General features: G+C 40.6%; 1 protein-coding gene across 4 annotated transcripts in view; it reads left to right on the forward strand.

Annotated features, from left to right (window-relative positions):
- Nucleotides 1-910: 910 nt before the first annotated feature.
- The window catches only part of mbd3a (methyl-CpG binding domain protein 3a), a 30,793-nt gene continuing 12,497 nt past the window's right edge, over nucleotides 911-19,206 (forward strand). The window contains exons 1-5 of one of the 4 annotated variants that reach the window (XM_080212635.1): nucleotides 911-1,251; nucleotides 9,733-9,831; nucleotides 10,617-10,776; nucleotides 12,696-12,833; nucleotides 13,673-13,763. In XM_080212635.1, coding sequence (XP_080068761.1) covers nucleotides 1,142-1,251; nucleotides 9,733-9,831; nucleotides 10,617-10,776; nucleotides 12,696-12,833; nucleotides 13,673-13,763 — 598 coding nt within the window. In that variant the 5' untranslated portion in view covers nucleotides 911-1,141. The remainder of the gene's footprint in view (nucleotides 1,252-9,732; nucleotides 9,832-10,616; nucleotides 10,777-12,695; nucleotides 12,834-13,672; nucleotides 13,764-19,206) is intronic. The other 3 variants (XM_080212636.1, XM_080212637.1, XM_080212638.1) reach the window with 3 other exon arrangements.

Here is a 19,206-nt window from a genome sequence, read left to right on the forward strand (position 1 = left end):
AAGGGAGATGAATGGGGGAGACTCCTCACACAGCAACTGGTGGGTGCCTGGAATGCGCTGTCAGAGGACGTGGTGGAAGCAGGCATACTAGCAACATTTAAGAAGCATCCGAATGGGTCCATGAATAGGGAAGAATTAGAGGGATGTGGACTAAGTAAGGGTGGAAGGTTTTTTTAAGTTTAGTTAGGGCATCATGATAGGCAAAGGTGTGGAGGGCCAAAGGGTCTGTTCCTGCGCTGTATTTTTCTTTATTCTAGCAGCAGCACGTCAGAGCAAGAGTAGTAGCAGCAGAATGGTTTTAGTGTCACAAGTACACTGCAATGAAGTTACTGTAGAATCCTCTAGTTGCCACACTCTGAACCTGTTTGGGTACACTGAGGGAGAATTTAGCATGGCCAATGCACCTAACCAGCACATCTTTTGGACTATGGGAGGAAACAGGATGGAGAACGTGCGGACTCCACACAGACAATGACCCAAGCTGGGAATTGAACCTGGGACCCTCAGACAGCAGTGCTAACCACTGTGCCGCCTCTGGTCAGAGAATGGTCAGAGCAGGAAAGTAGCAGCAGCAGAATGATCAGAACAGGAGAGCAGCAATAGCAGAATGATCAGAGCAGGAGAGCAGCAATAGCAGAATGGTCAGAGCAGGAGAGCAGCAATAGCAGAATGGTCAGAGCAGGAGAGCAGCAATAGCAGAATGGTCAGAGCAGGAGAGCAGCAATAGCAGAATGGTCAGAGCAGGAGAGCAGCAATAGCAGAATGATCAGAGCAGGAGAGCAGCAATAGCAGGCACTCTTCTGTGGGTGCGGAGGCGCGGTGCTGGTGTGAGGCGGTTGATTGTGCCGGCGCGGAGTGTGATGTGGTGCGGCTGGCTCGTGGGGGGTTGGGGGCGGGGCCAAGCGGCGGCGCGAGGCGGGCGGTGAGGGGACGGAGTCGGCGGCAGAGCGCCGGGTGGAAAGCAGGAGGATAGGCCTGCTGATCGCCGCCTTTCCTCACCCAGCGCGACCCCCCCCCTCCTCTCCACACACACAGACTCTCTCCTTCCCCTCCCCCTTTACACCTCTCACTTTTGCTTTTTTTGGGGGGGTGGGGGGGTTCAGCTTTTTAGTTTGTCCGCCTCCAGCCGGCAATCCTGGAGATGGAAAGGAAGCGCTTCGAGTGCTCGGCGCTCCCCTCCGGCTGGAAACGGGAAGAAGTGACTCGAAAGTCGGGCCTGTCGGCGGGGAAGAGCGACGTCTATTACTATAGGTGAGCGGGAGGGGAGAGGGTGGGAGAGGCCTAGCGTTGGCTTCAGCTCTCTGGGGAGGTGGGGGTGGGGATTGGGGGGGGGGCGGCGCAGTGCGGGAGGGGCTGGTGTGGAGCCCAGCCCGGCCTGGTGTCTCCCTCTCTGCCCCGGGGGGTGGATGCGGTCGTTCCTTGGCCTTTACTGTTTGTTCTAACCCCCGTTCTCTCCTCCCACCGTCCCAGCAGCTGCCGCTTTGTGCACATTGTTAGGACTCATTGTGCCTCTTCCTGACTTGAGGCCAAGAGTTGGGCTGCAGCTAATCACACCTCGTAGCAGACTTTAAACTTCACGTCTCTCCCCCCCCCCCCCCCCCACACACACACACACACACACACACACATTTTGTTTATATATTTCTTTTTCATGTGTTAGGTCCCCTCTGCAAACTTCTCCCACCACCAGAACACCAAGATCCTGTTCTTGGGCTCGGGTGTCTCACTCCAAATTGTACCCCCCCCCCCCCCCCCCCCCCAATACATCTTGGGCTCTGATATTTCACTCCAAATTGCATCCCCATTTATGTCTACATTTATATATATTTTTTATATATATACACTTTTTTAAAAAAGGAATGTTTGACAAGGACCATTCTGAAAGTTGCTTCCCTGTTGGGGGAAAGTACTTCAGTACTAGCAGCGTGTTTGCACCATGGAGTTTTTTTTTGTCTACTTGGCACCGCATGTCTGATGGTGATCCTTAAAACTGATAAATATATTGTACATTTCAGTAATGGCACTAGTGTGAGTAATACTTACCCCACATGGCTGCCAGACTCATTCTGTATTTGGAGCTAAAACTCAATGGCAGTCATTAAAAAAAATCAACATTTTTAAAAAAAGTTTTAAATTCAATTCCTTCCAGATTTTTAATCTAATTTTAACTTGGCTGTTCTGATGGCTGAGTATAGACAGAGAATGTTAGTAGACTGACAATAAAAGGGTACCACACATTGTGCATGATATCCACTTAGCGTTGCTGGATAGTAACCAGGAAAGGGAATGTCCATCTAATTTTCCTAATTGTGCTCCCACCAAAGTTCTGAAGTTAATAACATAGGAAAGCCCTTTTAATCATTAATGCATTGGCATGAATATTGTATCTCCTTATACAAGAGGTAATACCTACAGAACTGTGCTACAAAAGTAACTCCTTGGGACGGGCTGAAGAAATGTTTGTGGTCTTCTTGATTTTGTTCAGGAGTGGCAGAGTGAATTAAGGGATGAGGGAAATGCGTTATGAGTTGCTGTTTAGTAAACAAGTCAATAGTTTTTAGTGGGGCTTCAATATTTGAAAAGTAAATTAACTGTGGGTTGCCATTAAAAAGTTACATTGTATAAACAGTTATATACTCAAAAGGAAAGAGCAAAACTGGGTATTAAGCTTATTGGCAAAAAATACCTAATTTTTTGGATTTACAGTCAAAATACAGCAATTGTGGTAACCTAAATATGTTTTTAAACAATTGTTGGATCCATTCTGGACAATATCGGTCATTAGCATCTTGTATCTCTGCTCACTGAAAGTGGCATGATTCTGCATATCTGTCTTCTGTGCAGTTATTTCCTGGTGCAACTTTGAAGCATCAACAAAATAGGCTTTCGATTGTCACTGTACCTGCATGACAAACGTAAGGATTTATGTGGCTAGCCCAGTTGAAGATGTATGTGCAGAATTTCACGTGAAAGTAAAGGTGCACTATTGCTGTAAAAATAGTGATAAGTCAAAGATAAAATTGCTATTTTTGCTGCTAGATTATGCAAATTTAAATCACACACTAAATTATGTACTATATATTTCAATTCTTCTGCACATGAAATAGGAGTTGGAGTTGGACCAGTCAACCCCTTGAGCCTGTTCCACCATTCCATCAGAACATGGCCAGTCTTCTACTTCAGTAACATCTTTCAACACTGCCTCATTTTCCCTAAATTCCCATTAACATTAAAAAACTATTGATCTCTGTCGTGCATATATTCAGTGTGCATGCACAGCTTGTTAGGGTACAGTATTCCATAGGTTCATAACCCTTTGAGTAAATAAGACTTTCTTAATCTCAGCTCTGGATGACCAACCCCTCGTTCTGGAACTAATCTTTAGTTCCAGATTCCTCAGCTTGGGGTGGGGGGCAGTGTCTCTTCCCCAGTATCCGCCATGTCAAGCCATTTAAGAATGTTATATATTCCAGTTAGATCATCGCTCATTCTAAACAGCAGAGAATATAGGCCTAATCTATTCAATCACTCCTCAAAGGACAATCCCCTCATCCCAGGAAACAGTTCAGTAAACTGACATTGTATTCCATCTGAGGCAAACAATTGTAGTTCTACTCCTGCTTAATTTATGTTTTTTTAGCTATGCCAGATGTACCAAAATTATACTACGATTTTTATAGTATCCATTCTTGTTCTTTGCTTTCGAGTACATAACTGCGCAATTAAAAAAAACAATAATTGCGTATATATTGTGAAGAAGTTTTGTCTTACAGTAATCATAATTATCTAGTTGTGTAATTGAGATGATGGCTTAACCCAAAGGAAATTTCTTTTGTTTGCATATCACGTGGGGGTCAGGAGTATATAGAGAGGTTGTGAGTGGGCAAAAAATGGCAGATGGAGTATAATAAAGGAAAATGTGAACCTGTCTCCTTTGGCAGGAACAATAGAAAAGCAATATGCTACTAAATTGGAGATTTCAGAATACAGTGGTACTGAGTGATCTGGGTTGCTGGTACATGAATCACAAACTTTGTATGTAGGTGCAGCAAGTGATTAGGTAAGCCATTTATTGCAAGAGAATGGAATATAATAATAGGGATGTTTTGGTACAACTATACCAGGCCTTTAGTAAGACCTTATCTGGGGTACTGTATGCAGTTGTGGCCTCCTTATTTGAAAAAAAAACAGGTGTTTGAAGCAGTTCAGAGAAGGTGTGTTGAACAAATTCCTGGCATAATGGAGTTATCTTCTGAAGAAAAGTTGATCAAGTTGGGCCTTTGCCCATTGGAGTTTAGAGAGATGTGCTGTTATAGAAAATATAAGATCCTGAGGGGACTTGATAGGGTGGATACAGGAGGGATATTTTCTCTTGTGGGGGAGATTAACTTATGGGCAGCATTTAAGAATAAGAAGTCTATCTTTTAAGACTGGAAGGTGGGCTGGGGGGAGGGGGGTAGACAAAAAAGTGGTGTTGAGACCATGAATCAAATTAGCTGTGATCTTGCTAAATACTGGAGCAGACTTGATCAAATTGCCTACCCAATGCCATATAAGCAGCCTGAAGATATTAGTTTTCTGTAGCAGTAGTATTGCTTTCATTAGTGTACTATGACCTGTTGCTATTGGTTTAAATAGCACCAGCATATTTTCAGAGAACAGGATTTCATTATTTATATGAACATCTATGCAACGTAGGGTACTGAATTGAGAATATTTTAATCAGTGACTCTGTTGGAGAAGTCAAAATACTTGCTTGTGTAATCATTTAAATGCTGATAACTGAGCAAAACAAGTTTGCTTCAAAGAGGCAACAGCGATTTAAATAAGTTTGCGATGGGTAGCACAACATGCTGATTGTCATTTATCTGCAACCCCAACTGCCCTTGAATTGGCAACTGTTTTTGTGCCTTATTAAGCCAGCAATAAAGAGGCAGCAGCCAGGGTTCTTCCTGTTGTTTGCATTTTCAAAACAACTGCAAAGCCATTTGAGAATAATTGTCTTTTCCAGTGCTTCCCAAACTTCTTCCCACTGTGACCCCAGATTGAGAGATAGTTGGGCAGATAAAGCTCTGCGAACAGAGTGGGGGAGTGGATGATGGTGAGCCATGAGAGGAGGCTGTTTTTTAATTGAGTACCTACCTTTTCACCTGGAATCAGATGTCAAAGGTTGTTCAGTTAGGCCATGCTAATACACAGGGATTGAAAGTGGCCTTGTAGCTATTAGAACTTTGAAGCTTCACAATAATTGTTACTGCCTCTGAGTTTGAGGTTTGGTTTGGCGACCCTGCTGTGGGTTAGGGCCCATAGTTTTGGAAGCCTGGTCTTTTCTCTTCAATGCACCTGTTTTTTGTATCACGTGGAGCACAGGGCATTCATTTCCATGTAGGTGTATTTCCCTAAGACACTGAAAACCTAAACTTTGGAACAATTTCTATCATTGCACCCTCACAGAACCTTAAAATAACTAAATGCAATAATGATTGAACTATTTCTGTATGTTAGATTTTCAGAATTAAATCTGGAGGATTTGATCGTAAGTTTCATTTTCCTGAATCTGACATTCAGAATCAATGTTAATGACTTGGATGAAAGGATCATCTGTATCGTAGCAAATTCGCTAATTATACAAAGGTACCTAAGAAAGTACATTGTGTGGAGGAAACAGTCTGTGAAGGTATGTGGACAAAGTGGGCAAATGTTTGGTAGTTGGAGTATAACACGGGAAAATGTGAGGCCCTCTTTGGCAGGAAGAATTGAAAAGTGGAGTATTTAAATTGAGAGACTGCAGAATGCTATAGTACAGAGGAGGGGGACCTGGGTGCGTTTGTACATGAATCACAAAGTTAGCATGCAGTCACAGCAATTAGGAAGGCAAATGGAATGTTGGCCTTTATTACAAGGGGGGTGGATTATAAAAGTTGGGAAGTTATGCTCCAGATGTGTAGGGCATTGGTGAAACCACACCTGGAGTTGTTTTGGTTTCCTTAAGTAGGAATATAACTGCATTGGAAGTGGTTCAGAAAAGGTTCACCCTGCTGATTGATGAAGGGATTGTCTAATGAGGAAAGTTCAGCAGGTTGGGTCTATACTCATTAAAATTTAGAAGAATGAGATGTGATCTTATTGAAACATGGTAGATGCCTGGTGGATGTTTGCTATCCTTGGGGAAATCTAGAGGGGCACAGTTTAAAAATAAGGCAACTCCCATTTAATGTAGATGAGGATCTTTTTCTCTTAAGTCGTTAATCTTTAGAACTCTCTTCCCCAGCAAACAGTGGTAGCTCAGTCATTGAATTTGTTCCAGATTGAGTTGCAGATTTTTGGTTGATAAGGGAGTCAAGGATTACAGTTAAGGCCATGATCTTGTTGAATGGCAGAGCTATTCGCTGGGCTGAGGGATATATCAGTTGTATCAAGGTAAGTTGGAAGAGTTTGATGAAATTAGAGCAGGTTAATAAGCCATTAAATTATGTCTGGGTAATAAAGGATTTGCAAAGAAATTAGAGATGCAAGAATCATAGAGGAATTATAATGAGAGAATTTCAGTTATCCAAATATAGGCTGGGATAGGAATAGTGCAGAGGGACCAGGGTTCTTAAAATGTATTCAAGATAATTTTCTGCAGCAGTATGCTTTCACTCCAATGAGAGGGCTCACTGTTGGACCTGGTTCTGGGGAATGAGTTAGCTTAAGTGGATCAAATATCAGTGGGAGAGCTGTTGGGGGACCATTGTATGACAGGGTTTAGGTTGACCATAACAAAGGGTGAGGAGCAATCCAGAACAGGGATAATTAATTGGGGAAACCAATTTCGATGGAATGAGAATGCATCCAAGCCAAATGAATTGGAATAAAAGTCTTGGCAGAAAATACAGTGGCTGAACAATGGGCCGCCTTCATAGAAAATGTATTGCAGGCAATATTAAGGTATATTACCTTGAACTGATACACTTACAGTTGAGGAGGAGGGGATGTTAGGCTATCTTAAAATAGATCAGGTACCAGGACTAGATGCATCTGAGGGAACTGATGGAAGTGAGAGTGAAAATTGCAGAGGCAATGGTGTTAATCTTCCAGTCTTCCTTAGACACAGGAGGAGTACAAGTAACACACAAACAGAAAATGCTGGAGAAACTCAGCAGGTCTGACAGCATCTCTGGAGAGAGAATAGAGCCAACGTTCGAGTCTGGATGACCCTTCGTCAGAGCATCCGCGGTATTTGCCTTGATCCAGGAGTACAAGTGATGTGTGGAAGGACGTTTTTCACCCAAAGGGTAGTTGGGGCCTGGAACAAACCACCTGAGAGGTGGAGGCAGGTTCGGTCAAGGTATTCAAAAGAGAATTGGGTTGCTATCTGAAAAGAGAGAATAAGTAAGATTAAGGGGATAAGATAGCAGAGTGGAACTAGGTCAAATGCTCTTTCAGAGAGCCAGTGCAGACCTGATGGACCGAATGGTCACTTGCACTGTAAAGATTGTGATTCTGTAAATGGCCTACTCCTATGTCTTATGATCATATGAATAGTTTCACTTAGAACTATCTATTGGATAGTATCTTGCCATTAAAATTAGATATATCCAAAGACCATCTTGCCCTCTAATAACTTAAATATTGGCTTATATGATTTTGTCTCTATTTGCTACAAAATTACTATAACAAGCTTATCCAATGCAATATGAAAATTGTCTATTCATAATGGTTTTGTTAAAACTTGACTGCAGATTCATCATGTGGAAGAACATCTTATCTTTAGTCAATTGCTTTTGAAGTGCAGTCACATTTTGTAATTTAATGAGAGTAGCCAATTTGTATACACATCCTTCAATCAAAATGAAATGAATGACCAGTTGATCTATTTTGGTAATGTTAGTTGAAGAATGTATGTTGGCCAGGCAGTGGAGAGCTTTCTGCTTCAATGATACATTCGCTTAAACAGGCAGATAGTGCTCAGTTTTAACAACATATCTAATTTGAAGGATGACACAATTGAGAATTCACATTTTTCTCAGCATTGCATGGTAATAGGTATAGATTGTAAAAATTAAACCTGCTGACTCTTAAGAAAAATGCAGGTACAGTAAATGGAAAAAATGATATTTGAAAATCTTTCCTTTTCCATTATAATCCAGATTATCCCATTTCTAGTGGGGAAGTAAATGGCCTACTTCTCCTTTTTCTTATGAATTTGTTTGATTTTCAGTGATTCCTATCTTCTGTCAAGTCTCTTTATGTAAATCCTAATGTACCTTGTTAAAATTTTCTGAAATGTAGTACTCAGATGTAATATTCAGATGACAAAATTTATGTAGTTTATCCCATTTTGCTCTTCAACACTACAGAATTGGCACATTGAGCGTATGACAGAAATCAAGTATGTCATTTGGTGTTATTAATGATCATTGCACTTTTGATTATTTACTTCTGCCCTGTTTTAATTGTAATTGGGAAAATAGTATTCATAATAAATGTTCCTTTTTCAAAAATTAAAATCCATATATTTGAAATGGTGTTGGTATACGTGCCCTGTGTTATATTCTGGTATCGTACTTTTGCTCAAACTTAGTACTTAAAAAGCAGGAGTAAATCTAAACTTTGATAAAGTAAGAATCAATTTCATCATAAATCAGTTTGACCAATTTGATTGAGCTATGAAAAATCTCCTGTCACATTTTAAATATTTACGTTTCTAATGTCAGATGCTAAAATTGCATTTCGCAGTAATTAAACTAAGATTATTTTGGTCTGTACACCTTCATTTTGTATACCCCTAAAAGTGGTTGTGTGGGGGAAAGGGGGGATTATGAGAAACCATGATGTCATAAGGTGTTACTGCTGTTAATTCTTCCCAGGGCATATTCGTAGAAATAGCAAAATATAACTTCTCTGAATATTTTATGAGCCAATTAAATTTGCATTTTATCATACCTGTAACATAAAATGTTATGTATTTTATATTTTAGAAATGTTTATCAACTGTGTCAGAAAGAATTATTTTCCCAGAATCAGTTCATTATCTCTGGGGAGCTTTTTCAAAAACTTTATCTCTCTCTTTACTATGCTACTATACCTATGTTTAACCAAACTCCAGATTCCTCTTCTGTCATGCTGCCCAACTACAAGGCTCCCTTCTAATGCTATGCAAACTAATGCTGTTAAAATTGCAAGCCCTTGTATTTGTTGTTTGCAAATTCTAAAAGATCTTTGTGTGAATTGAAAAACGGGGTATTCTAAAATTAAAAATAAGAACAGCTGTACCAAATCAGTTATGACTAATCTATTGCATTAGAAGATTTCTTCCCATTTTGTCAGGCCATCAGTAAGTAATATTCCATATTGACAGTCTCGCTGAGACAACGATAAAATGATAGTGTATGGTTGAAAATGCAAAGCCATGCCTCTTTAATATGCATATGCAGGTCTGTTCTTGAGATTTGACATTTATTGCAAGTAAGAAGCCCAAATGCTCCTTCCTAGAACTATGATCAGTACAGATCTTAAAATAAACTGAGGCTGATGGTTGAAAGTATTATTTCCCAAAAAGCAAAGTTCAATAATACATGTTTATTATTTAAATTACTATGAGACCAATCCCTTGCTGTCTAAAGTGCTATAATTCTGAAATTCTGCAATTATCTCAGTGAAGGTGATGGGGTGGGAAGAATTCAAAATGCTTAATTGTGTTCCATTTCCATCCCCTCTTTTAAATTGTGTTTCTCCCCTCTTGTTTAGGTTGCCTGTCCATCACGCACCATTCCCTGGCCAAGAAGAGAGGCAGGTGATCTGCTACCAGGCCTCTGCCAATGTAGCTCTTGAGCTGTCCACTAGGAGGTGCGTGAGAGTCCTTTTTCTTCCCCATGGGGAAGCGTGTGACACCTTCTCCTTCTCTAGCGTGATTGAGATCAGGAGATTGGTATGTGGGGATCATGGGTCCAAACGACTAACACTGTAGAAGTTCTAGAGTTTCTGGGACTGTGTAAATGTTGTTACAAATTTAATTTCCTTGATTTTTCAGCTTTATTACTTTTCCCTTGAAGACTCCCTGCACAGTTCACCTTTCCTGCCTGAGAAAATGTTTTAGTATTCTACTTCCAGGCCTCTGCTAATGCTGCTGTATAACCAGCTGCTTGGAGGTTTTTGAGAATAGTCTGAAAAATGGCACTTTTTTTCTTCTCTCCCCTTCCCTTTGGTGAAACTCCTGTCGTTCTTTTGTGTGGCTGTGCTCTGCATCTTATGTGGAAAGCTGAGTATCCATAATGCCTACCTGTGCCATGCAAAAGGTTAATTGTTAGTGATGTCCACTAGTGTAGATTCTACTTGGTTTCTTGGATTGTCATGACTAACCCCCAATTTAAAACTGTAAATAAAAAATAATGATCATAATGCCATTTGGTGAGCAAATGGTTTTCGTACTAGATTGTGTTTTAGTTGACTGTGTTATCTGTGACTGTGTAGAATATGGTTTCGATAGCGTCTAAAGTTTCTACTACGTATGTTCCATTTTAATTGGCAGGTTTTAGTTACTTTGAAAGTGTAAGTTTTTTTGAAAAAACAAATGTTGTAATGTTTTATAAAATGCAGTAAAAGACTTTTCTCTTTTGTTTGCATCATTTTAGCCCAAGTGGAAAGAAGTTCAGAAGCAAGCCGCAGCTTGCGCGGTATCTGGGGAACTCGATGGATCTGAGCAGTTTTGATTTCCGAACAGGGAAAATGCTGATCAGCAAATTGAACAAGAACAGACAAAGGCTGCGCTTCGACTCTGCCAACCAGGTCAAGGTATTTGAGATTTCGGCATTTTCACCAGTATATTGCATTTCATAATGATTGAAGAATCATCCGTGTAACCTTCTCTTAATTCCCAATATTTGTTTCTGTCAACTCAATTGGCTTTTATGTGTCTAAGATTGGAAGCAAAATAAACTCTACCTTTTTACGTGCTCAAACCAAGTTACGCATGCTCAGTACAGAGATGAAATTGCCCAATAAACCTTGGTGTTTTCACTTGAGCTCAGTAAGCCAATGAAAACCTTAAGAGACCTGCTTCCTGACCTCTACTGAACCAAAAGTATAATCAGCTGTCTGGCAATGAGACATTAGGCTGAGTCATGGAATAGTTTGGCTTTATCATTTATAGTGAAGCTCCTGGCTTGATGTGGTTAAGATTGGCAATTTACCTTTTCTAAATCTAATATCTTCAATCATGTGTAATCTGTTTGACTGGTGGAAATGCTTGGGGGGACTAGGAGTATCAACATGCAATGGCTTTTACACACGATAATGATTTCAGTTTCATATTAGTGCTCATTCTGTCCTTGGGTAAATTTCCCTGAACCAAAATGGCCTATTTATTACAACATCTGGACAACAAGGATAATCTCTTGTTCTTATTTTCTGCTGCCAGTTGCCTATTTGGATACTTCAGCTGTTATTTAAATGCTCAAATTCCCAAATAAATTTCATTTGTTGTCCTGAAATAATTAGTTGGGCTCAGCATTCGAAAGTGTTGTGTAGCAACATAGATAAGCCACTACTAAAAGGAGATATTGTTGAAGACAGACATTAAAAAGTATATTCGTAAGTTGAAATCTTAAAATAATGGTTACATTTAGATGTCCAGCTTGTTAACTTTAAGGCTTGACTATATGCTGTCTTCACTGGTCAACAGGGAGATGGTACGCATTCAAGATTGATGCAGGTAATTACAATGGGTTACACAGGTCCCGAACCTCAGGTGGTAATTGATAGGAAAGGAAATGTCATAAGGAGAGTTAAATGTAGGATTGCATATTCCATGGTTTAGGTTTGCACATTTTTTTGCCCTTCCGTTGGATAGTCAAAACATTTCAACTATATTGTGTAATATTCAGTCCATGATGCAAATATATGGATGGAACATTGGTTTATGTCATGCAATGTTCAGTTGATGTTGCTGCAAGACACCACTCAACAGTACATGCAGCCCACAAAGATTAGGTCATGGAGGCATTAAAGCTGATCAGGGAACATTCTGTCTTCACTCGGGCCAGCATCTTAGAAAAGGATAGTTGTGCTTACTTCCATTGTTAATTTTCTCCCCTTTCCCAAGCTGTGATCTTTTCTCCAATATGTTGGTGATAAATGTGGGCAAGTTCTTGAAGGTGGAGGATGTCATTTTTGAGCATGATTCTGTCTGCCATTCACAGCAGAGGAGACTTGGGGAGGAAATGGATGGCTGAATTATAAAAGTAAGCAAATGAAGAGTAGAACTGTCATATCAATAAAGAAAATAGATTAACTGAATTGAGACCTCACTGAAACCAGAAGAACACTTACAGATTTTGAGACCTTTTCTACATCATTGAATTTTAGTGCACTCAACAAGAAATCATTATCTCTGTGGAAAAAGGTAAAACTGCTGAAACCCCTTCTCCCCCCATACGTGATTAATGGTTTGATAACTTAATATTGGAAACACTGAATACAATATATATATAATGTGCTGTTATTGTTTTATAACAGTATAGACTGTACATTATGATATCTCAGATTTTTAATCTTGTATATTTTATGTTGAAGCTGGCCATGTTTAAAATGTAAAATTAGTCTCTGGGTTCTGATTACTTTGTTCAATATCATACATTCTGATAAGTTTAAAATTAGTACTAGTTGCAGCTTGGGCATGTTATCCATACTCATGAATTGATTGATTTTTACAGGGCAAACCAGACCTGAACACTTCACTACCTGTTAGACAGACTGCTTCAATTTTCAAGCAACCAGTCACTAAAGTGACCAACCATCCCAACAACAAAGTGAAAATGGATCCACAGAAAGCAGTAGAACAGCCCCGGCAGGTAACTGATGATTAATGTCGACTCAGTGCGAACTTTCTAGACTATTGCAGCAACATTTTATTTCTCTCTCAAGTTTTAGAAGTATGTAATTAATTTTATCAATATTTGATTTTTTTAACCCCTATTTGTCCTCCCCTTCCTCTCTTTCCTGAAGGCTCTGAAGCTTGGGCAGGGCAGCACGGTAGCACAGTGGTTAGCATTACTGCTTCGCAGTGCCAGGGACCTGGATTCGATTCCCAGCTTTGGTCACTGTGTGGAGTTTGCATGTTCTCCTCATGTCTGCGTGGGTTTCCTTCCACATTCTCAAAGACGTGCTGGTTAGGTGCATTGACCCAAACAGGCGCTGGACTGTGGCAACTTGGGAAATTTCACAGTAACTTCATTAGTAACTTGTAACTAATAACTAAACTTTTTGCCGTGGTACTGTTCTAATGCATCAGCAGCATTCTGGCTGTTTGTCAACATGCGGTTTCTCTGTATATCTAGCGTGTGATAGCAGCCTATTTGTTCAAGCTGGGACATTGCTTCAAAGCTTGATTCTGTCCTGAGCCAACTTCTGCTCCCATATGCTTTTCAACAAGCATGTTGGATAGTAATGACCAATATGGTTCAGTATTGTCACTTACTATACATTGCTGACTAAGCAAATGATTGGGAGGGAAGCTCATGTTTTTAAATGTTTTCCATTTTTATTTGTCTGCATTTCTATTCAAAGCTTGACTCAAATGGCTTTTGAGTTCCTACTGTTTTTCATTAAAATGCAGAATTGTCTTAAGTTTACAAAACTATTTTGTTTTTTCCAGTTAATACCTTAAAACATTTTCCTTAACGTTTTTCAGTTATTCTGGGAGAAGAAGCTGACTGGGTTGAATGCTTTCGATATTGCAGAAGAAATCATCAAGACTATGGATCTACCTAAAGGCCTACAAGGTGAGCACAAATTTCAGAAACATAGCCTACTTTTGTATTTGATATCAGGGAGGAAAGTTTTAAAAAAATTTGTGGAATTAATTCGCAAGTTTGACTTGAATTATTTTCAGATGTGTGTGCTCTTATTACTTTTGGTTTTGTGTACTAAAATTGAATAGTGCTCTAACTTTAGAAATTAGTGCAATTATATGTTTATAGTCCCACAGAAATGCACAATTTGTGCTGAACTAGATTTCAGCCTTCCAACAGCTTCTCACGGCAAGACTTTCTCTTCCCACTGTCTCCTGTGCTTAAGAACTTGCCTTCCTGACCAAAATCCATTGCAATTAAGCCCAATTTGAACTGCTGCAAGTAACACAGATAGCCCCTGCAGATGTATTTCTTCCTCCTACCTGATGACAGCAAAAATCTCCCGCATGATCTGACCATCCACTAGTGAAAGGACAGGAAAAGAGCAACAGCCTGCCAGTTTGCAAATCTCTGACCCCCCCCGCCCCCCACATCCAGTCATTAAAGTAATTGGACAGATGAATGAAGTGAGTCTGAAACAAACAAGCAGGTTGCACCTAGAGCTGGGAAAGTACTGGGAATTTATGGTAGCTTTTCTTTTTTTTTCTCCTTGTGCTTCAGAGAGCAGGGATGAAAGCAGATTTAAAGGTATGGTTAGACCAGATCATAATGGCTCTAAACTTTACTGATAAAATTGCTCACTGCCTTGGGTGCCGTTGTCTTTTTCTAAAACACCATTCACCCTTTCCTTCAAAACTCGAGTGTTGTATCTCCGAAGTCCTTAAATATATTATAAGATTGAAACAGTGCAAATAGTGGAAATCTGAATTAAATAGAAAATGCTAGAAATAATCATCAATTCTGGCAAAGGTTCACCAATCTAAAACATTTCCTTTGTTTCTCTCTCCACTGCTGTTGCCAGGCCTGCTGAATATTTTCAGTATTTTCTGTTTTTATTCCTTAAAGACACTGTTAGACACACTTGTATTTATATGGCACCTTTCACAACTGCCACTTACTGAGAGCAAAGCGCTTTTGGAAGTACTGTCACTGTAGGGAATATGGGGGCCAGTTTGCACACAGCAAGCTCCTACAAGCAATGTGATACTATCCAGCTGACATTTCTGTGATGATTGAAGGATAAATACTAACTAGGGGTAACTCTCCTGCACTATTCCAGATTAGTACCACAGGACCGTTCATGCCCTTATGGTGCATAATCTCAATTGAAAGATGGCATCTGTGACAGTACAGCACTCATTACTGCATTGAGCATGTCAGTCTTGATTTTTGCTCTTGGACTTTGAAAGAGGACTTGAACCCACAACTTTCTGACTCGAGTGCTACCAACTGTGACACAGCTGCCACGTAATCGTACCTCCGTACCAATCTTTCCCACAGTTACCTCTTTCAATCTTTCCAGTTGGGTTTCCATCAGTGCTATAGCATCACAACAGCTCTAACTGTAGTCAGAAATGGCAATCAGTGACTGACAATAATACCTTTTTTGTCTTTAGTGTCTCTACAGATTTATCTGTATTAGTCTCTACAGATTTTGACTCCCATTTCCTTTGTCAATACTTCTCTGGCACACTCAGTCTGCCTTCTCTTGCTTTCACTGCTTTCTATTGATTAGTATCGCCAGCAATGAATTCTCTTCCTGCTCTTAAATCTGTAACTTGAACTCCATGTACCAGTGCTATATTCATGGCTTCCTCATGTTCATTCTCTTCCTTGCAGATACTATTTAGAGCTGCACCTTTACATCGCTACTTTTGACCATTCACTGTCTCTGATGTGATTGTTTGTCCGAGCCATGATTTCCCCGAGTTAAATATTGACAAGTTATTGTCTTCAGTTCCCATCAAAAAAAACGCTCATTGTTTCTCTCCTCTCAGGTTATCTTACTCTGGCTTAACCATGCTGTTTGCAACCTCTGGCCTGTTTAACCCTGGGCTGAGTTTCTGACCCCATATTTCCATTACAAAGGCTGCTTAATTATTAGTCTGAAACACAGCCTGTCCTGGCTGACCTTACATTTTCCACCCTCTATGTAACTTCATCCAAATCTTGGCTGTCAATTTCCCATCTTGCACAAAGTCCTGCTATCTGGTATCACCCTGTCTACATTGGCTGTTGGTCCCTGTAATGTCTCAGGTTTATATCTCTATCCAGTTCAAATCCCTTCAAGGGCTCATCTTGCCTCCCTTAACCTTCTCCACCTCTAACTCCTATTACTACTTAAACTGTGGCATTTTGTGCATTCTCTAATTTCTCTATTCACTGTTCTGTCTGGTCCCCACATTCTGAAATTTGCTTCCTACATTTCTTCTCTGCCTTTCACCTTTTTGATCACGCTCTTTGGTTTGGAATTTATTTACTGTGCATTTATCAAATGTCTTGGTATGTCTTGCTGAATTAAAGATACCCCAAAAGCATAAGTTAATCTCTGTGAAAGAGCCAGGACTGGCACAATTACTGAAGAGCCTCCTTTTGGTTGTATCATTCTTTGCTTCTGTTGCTTTGTTAATTGCTATTTTGCAATGACTAGACAAGTCAGAATTGAGACTGTTACCACAACCATTTTCTTGATATTGCTGATAGCAAGTTTGACACCATTGGTTAAATGTGATGCCCCTGCCATTATTTCCCTTCTTCTTGCACTTTCTATGTTGAATTTCATCTACCATGGTTGTATGTCCACTGCAACATATTGTTAATACTCTAATTTCCTTCAATATACTCTGCCTGCTTGTTTACAGCCAGTCTTTCCTGAATTCAGGTCATTTATTCAGGACCCCATTGAACCATGGGGCATTGCATTACATATCACCCATGCCAACAGTTGTTTCCTTAACAAATATCCAAGGCTTTCTCTTTAGAATTGCTCATCCAGTCTAATGTTTTAGCTACTGCCTTATGCTTGTGTAACCGATGTGAAATCAAATTCTTTCTAGAAGTATAAGTATACTTCATCAGTTTTTAAAGATCTAATTAAGATATTGGGGGAGGCATAGTGATATTGTAACTGCACTCGTGCTCCAGATCCATAGCACTAAAAATGACCTAAAAGGAATGGAACTGGATGGACCACTCATCAACCTAGGACCAGAAACAACAGTCCTCCTTACTAACATCTGGGGCTAGTGCCAGAATTCTGAGAGCTATCTCTCAGATTAGTCGAGCAAGAGTCTGACACAGTCATTTTTCCTATTCGTTCAAGGATCGTGGGTGACGCTGGCTGCGCCAGCCCTTATTGTCCTTATGGCCATTAAGTTGCGTGGTTTTCTATGCCATTTTAGAGATTGCTATGGTCTGAGTCACATGTTGGTCAGACCAAGTGAGGATGTCCTAGTGAGCCAGTTTTTTTTATGACAATCAACAATGGTTTCATGATCATCATTTCTAGATGTTCATTGAATTCAAATTCATGATGGGATTCAAACCCAGAACAGTACGCTGGATGTCTGGAAAGCCGGTCCAATGACAATCTCACCAACTCTCTGCGAGTTGTGCCCACTGAAGTATATCTTGCAATGTCCCAGATATCACCATCCCTGTATGTACGCTATCCCACTGGCAGGATAGCAGAGGTGGAAGCACTGTGGTATTCAGTCAGAAGAGAGTTGCTCTGGTGATCTACATAAAGTTTTGCAGCATAAGGTCAATCATAAGCAAGAAAACCTTTTGATTACTATGTACTGCCCTCAGCAATGAATCCACGCTCTTCCATGTTGAACGTCACTTTGAGGAAGTACTGAGGATAGCAAAGGCAAAGAATATACTCTGGATGCGGGGACTTCAATATACTTCATCAAGAATGGCTTGGTAGCAATACTACAGAGTCCTGAGGGATGTAGCTGCTAGACTGGGTCTACAGCAGGTGGTGAGGGAACTGACAAGAGGGAAAAATTCTATTGCCTTCATTCTCATCATGCATCTGACATGAGTGATCACCACATAGTCTTGGAGGATTTAATCTTCACAATGTGTGACACTACCACCACACTAAATGGGATATATCTCACACAGATCTAGCAAGATTGGACAACTATCAGATGCTGTAGACCATCAACAGCTGAATTGCACTTGACTTCAATCTCTAGCCTCTTGGCCTGGCATAACCCCCTCCACCATTACCACTAAGTCAGGGGATCAACCCTGGCTCAATGAAGAGTGCAAGAATGCATGCCTGGAGCAGTACCGGGCATATCTAAAAATGAATTGTCAACCTTGTGAAGCTACCATACAGGACTACTTGTATGCCAAACAGCAAATGATAGACAGCGCTAAGCGATTCGACATTCAGCGGATCAGATCTAAACTATGCATCCTGCGACATCCAGAAGTGAATTGTGCTGGACAGTGAAAAAATTGCTGGAAGAATAAGCTCCACAAATATTCTTGCCCTGACTGATGGGGAAGCCCAACATATCAGTGCAAAAGATAAGGCTGAAGCATTTGCAGCAATCGTCAGCCAGAAGTGCTGAGTGGATGTTCCATTTTGGCCTCTTCTCCAGGTCTGCGTCATGGATATCAGCCTTCCGCCAGTAGCTTTACAATAACCTTGCACTCAGTTTGAGCTCAACCAGGGCCACTCAGCTCATGACCTTGTTACAACCTTGATTCAAATATGGACAGAGGAACTGAACTTGAGGTGAGAGTGATTGCTCTTGACATCAAGGCAGCATTTGACCATGTATGGCATCAGGGAGTACTAGTAAAACTGGAGTCAATGGGAATCGAGGCGGCGGCGCTGGGGGTGGGGGGGGTCTTTATTGGTTGGAGTCATGCCCAGCACAAAGGAAGATGCTTGTGGTCGTTGGAGGTTAGTCATCTCAGCCCCCGACATCACTGCAGGAGTCTCTGTGGGTGTGGAGTAATATTCTGGGCCCAACCATCTTTAGCTGCTTTGTCAGTGACCTTCCTTCCATCATAAAGTCAGAACTCGGGATGTTCACTGATGTGGAATGTTCAGCACTCATCCCAGAAAGGTCTGTCACTGCTTGATTGCACAACACATGCTCAAAGATACAATCAAAGACTGTAGTGTATTAAAACCATCAGAATAGTTTGCAGCTCACTTCACTCTCCAGTTGAGTGAAGGAGGTAGATTTTCCCCACTCTAGAATTGAAGTTTGGGTAAATTCAGATGGCTGCAGTTGAACCTGGATTAGCAGTAGGATTCTTTCACAGTAAAGATTGTTCAGCAGGTTATGTGGACTAGTTGCTCCAATTTCTTGTAGCTGAACTCCGAGCTGTTAGAAACAGGTTGGCGAAGGCTTTTAAAATACTTAAAACTTCACAGGCCTCAAAAGCTGCGATGTTGTTACTGATGATGTGCAAAATGCACGGTTTCTGTTTTTGGGTAAAATTGCTCCAAAAATCAGAGGGCAGGTTCAAACAGGTGGATGGCCATGAATGGAAGGCAAAT

The sequence above is a fragment of the Carcharhinus amblyrhynchos genome, chromosome 26 (genome assembly GCF_965287045.1).
Source record: "Carcharhinus amblyrhynchos chromosome 26, sCarAmb.v2.hapA, whole genome shotgun sequence".
Classification (NCBI taxonomy): Eukaryota; Metazoa; Chordata; class Chondrichthyes; order Carcharhiniformes; family Carcharhinidae; genus Carcharhinus; species Carcharhinus amblyrhynchos.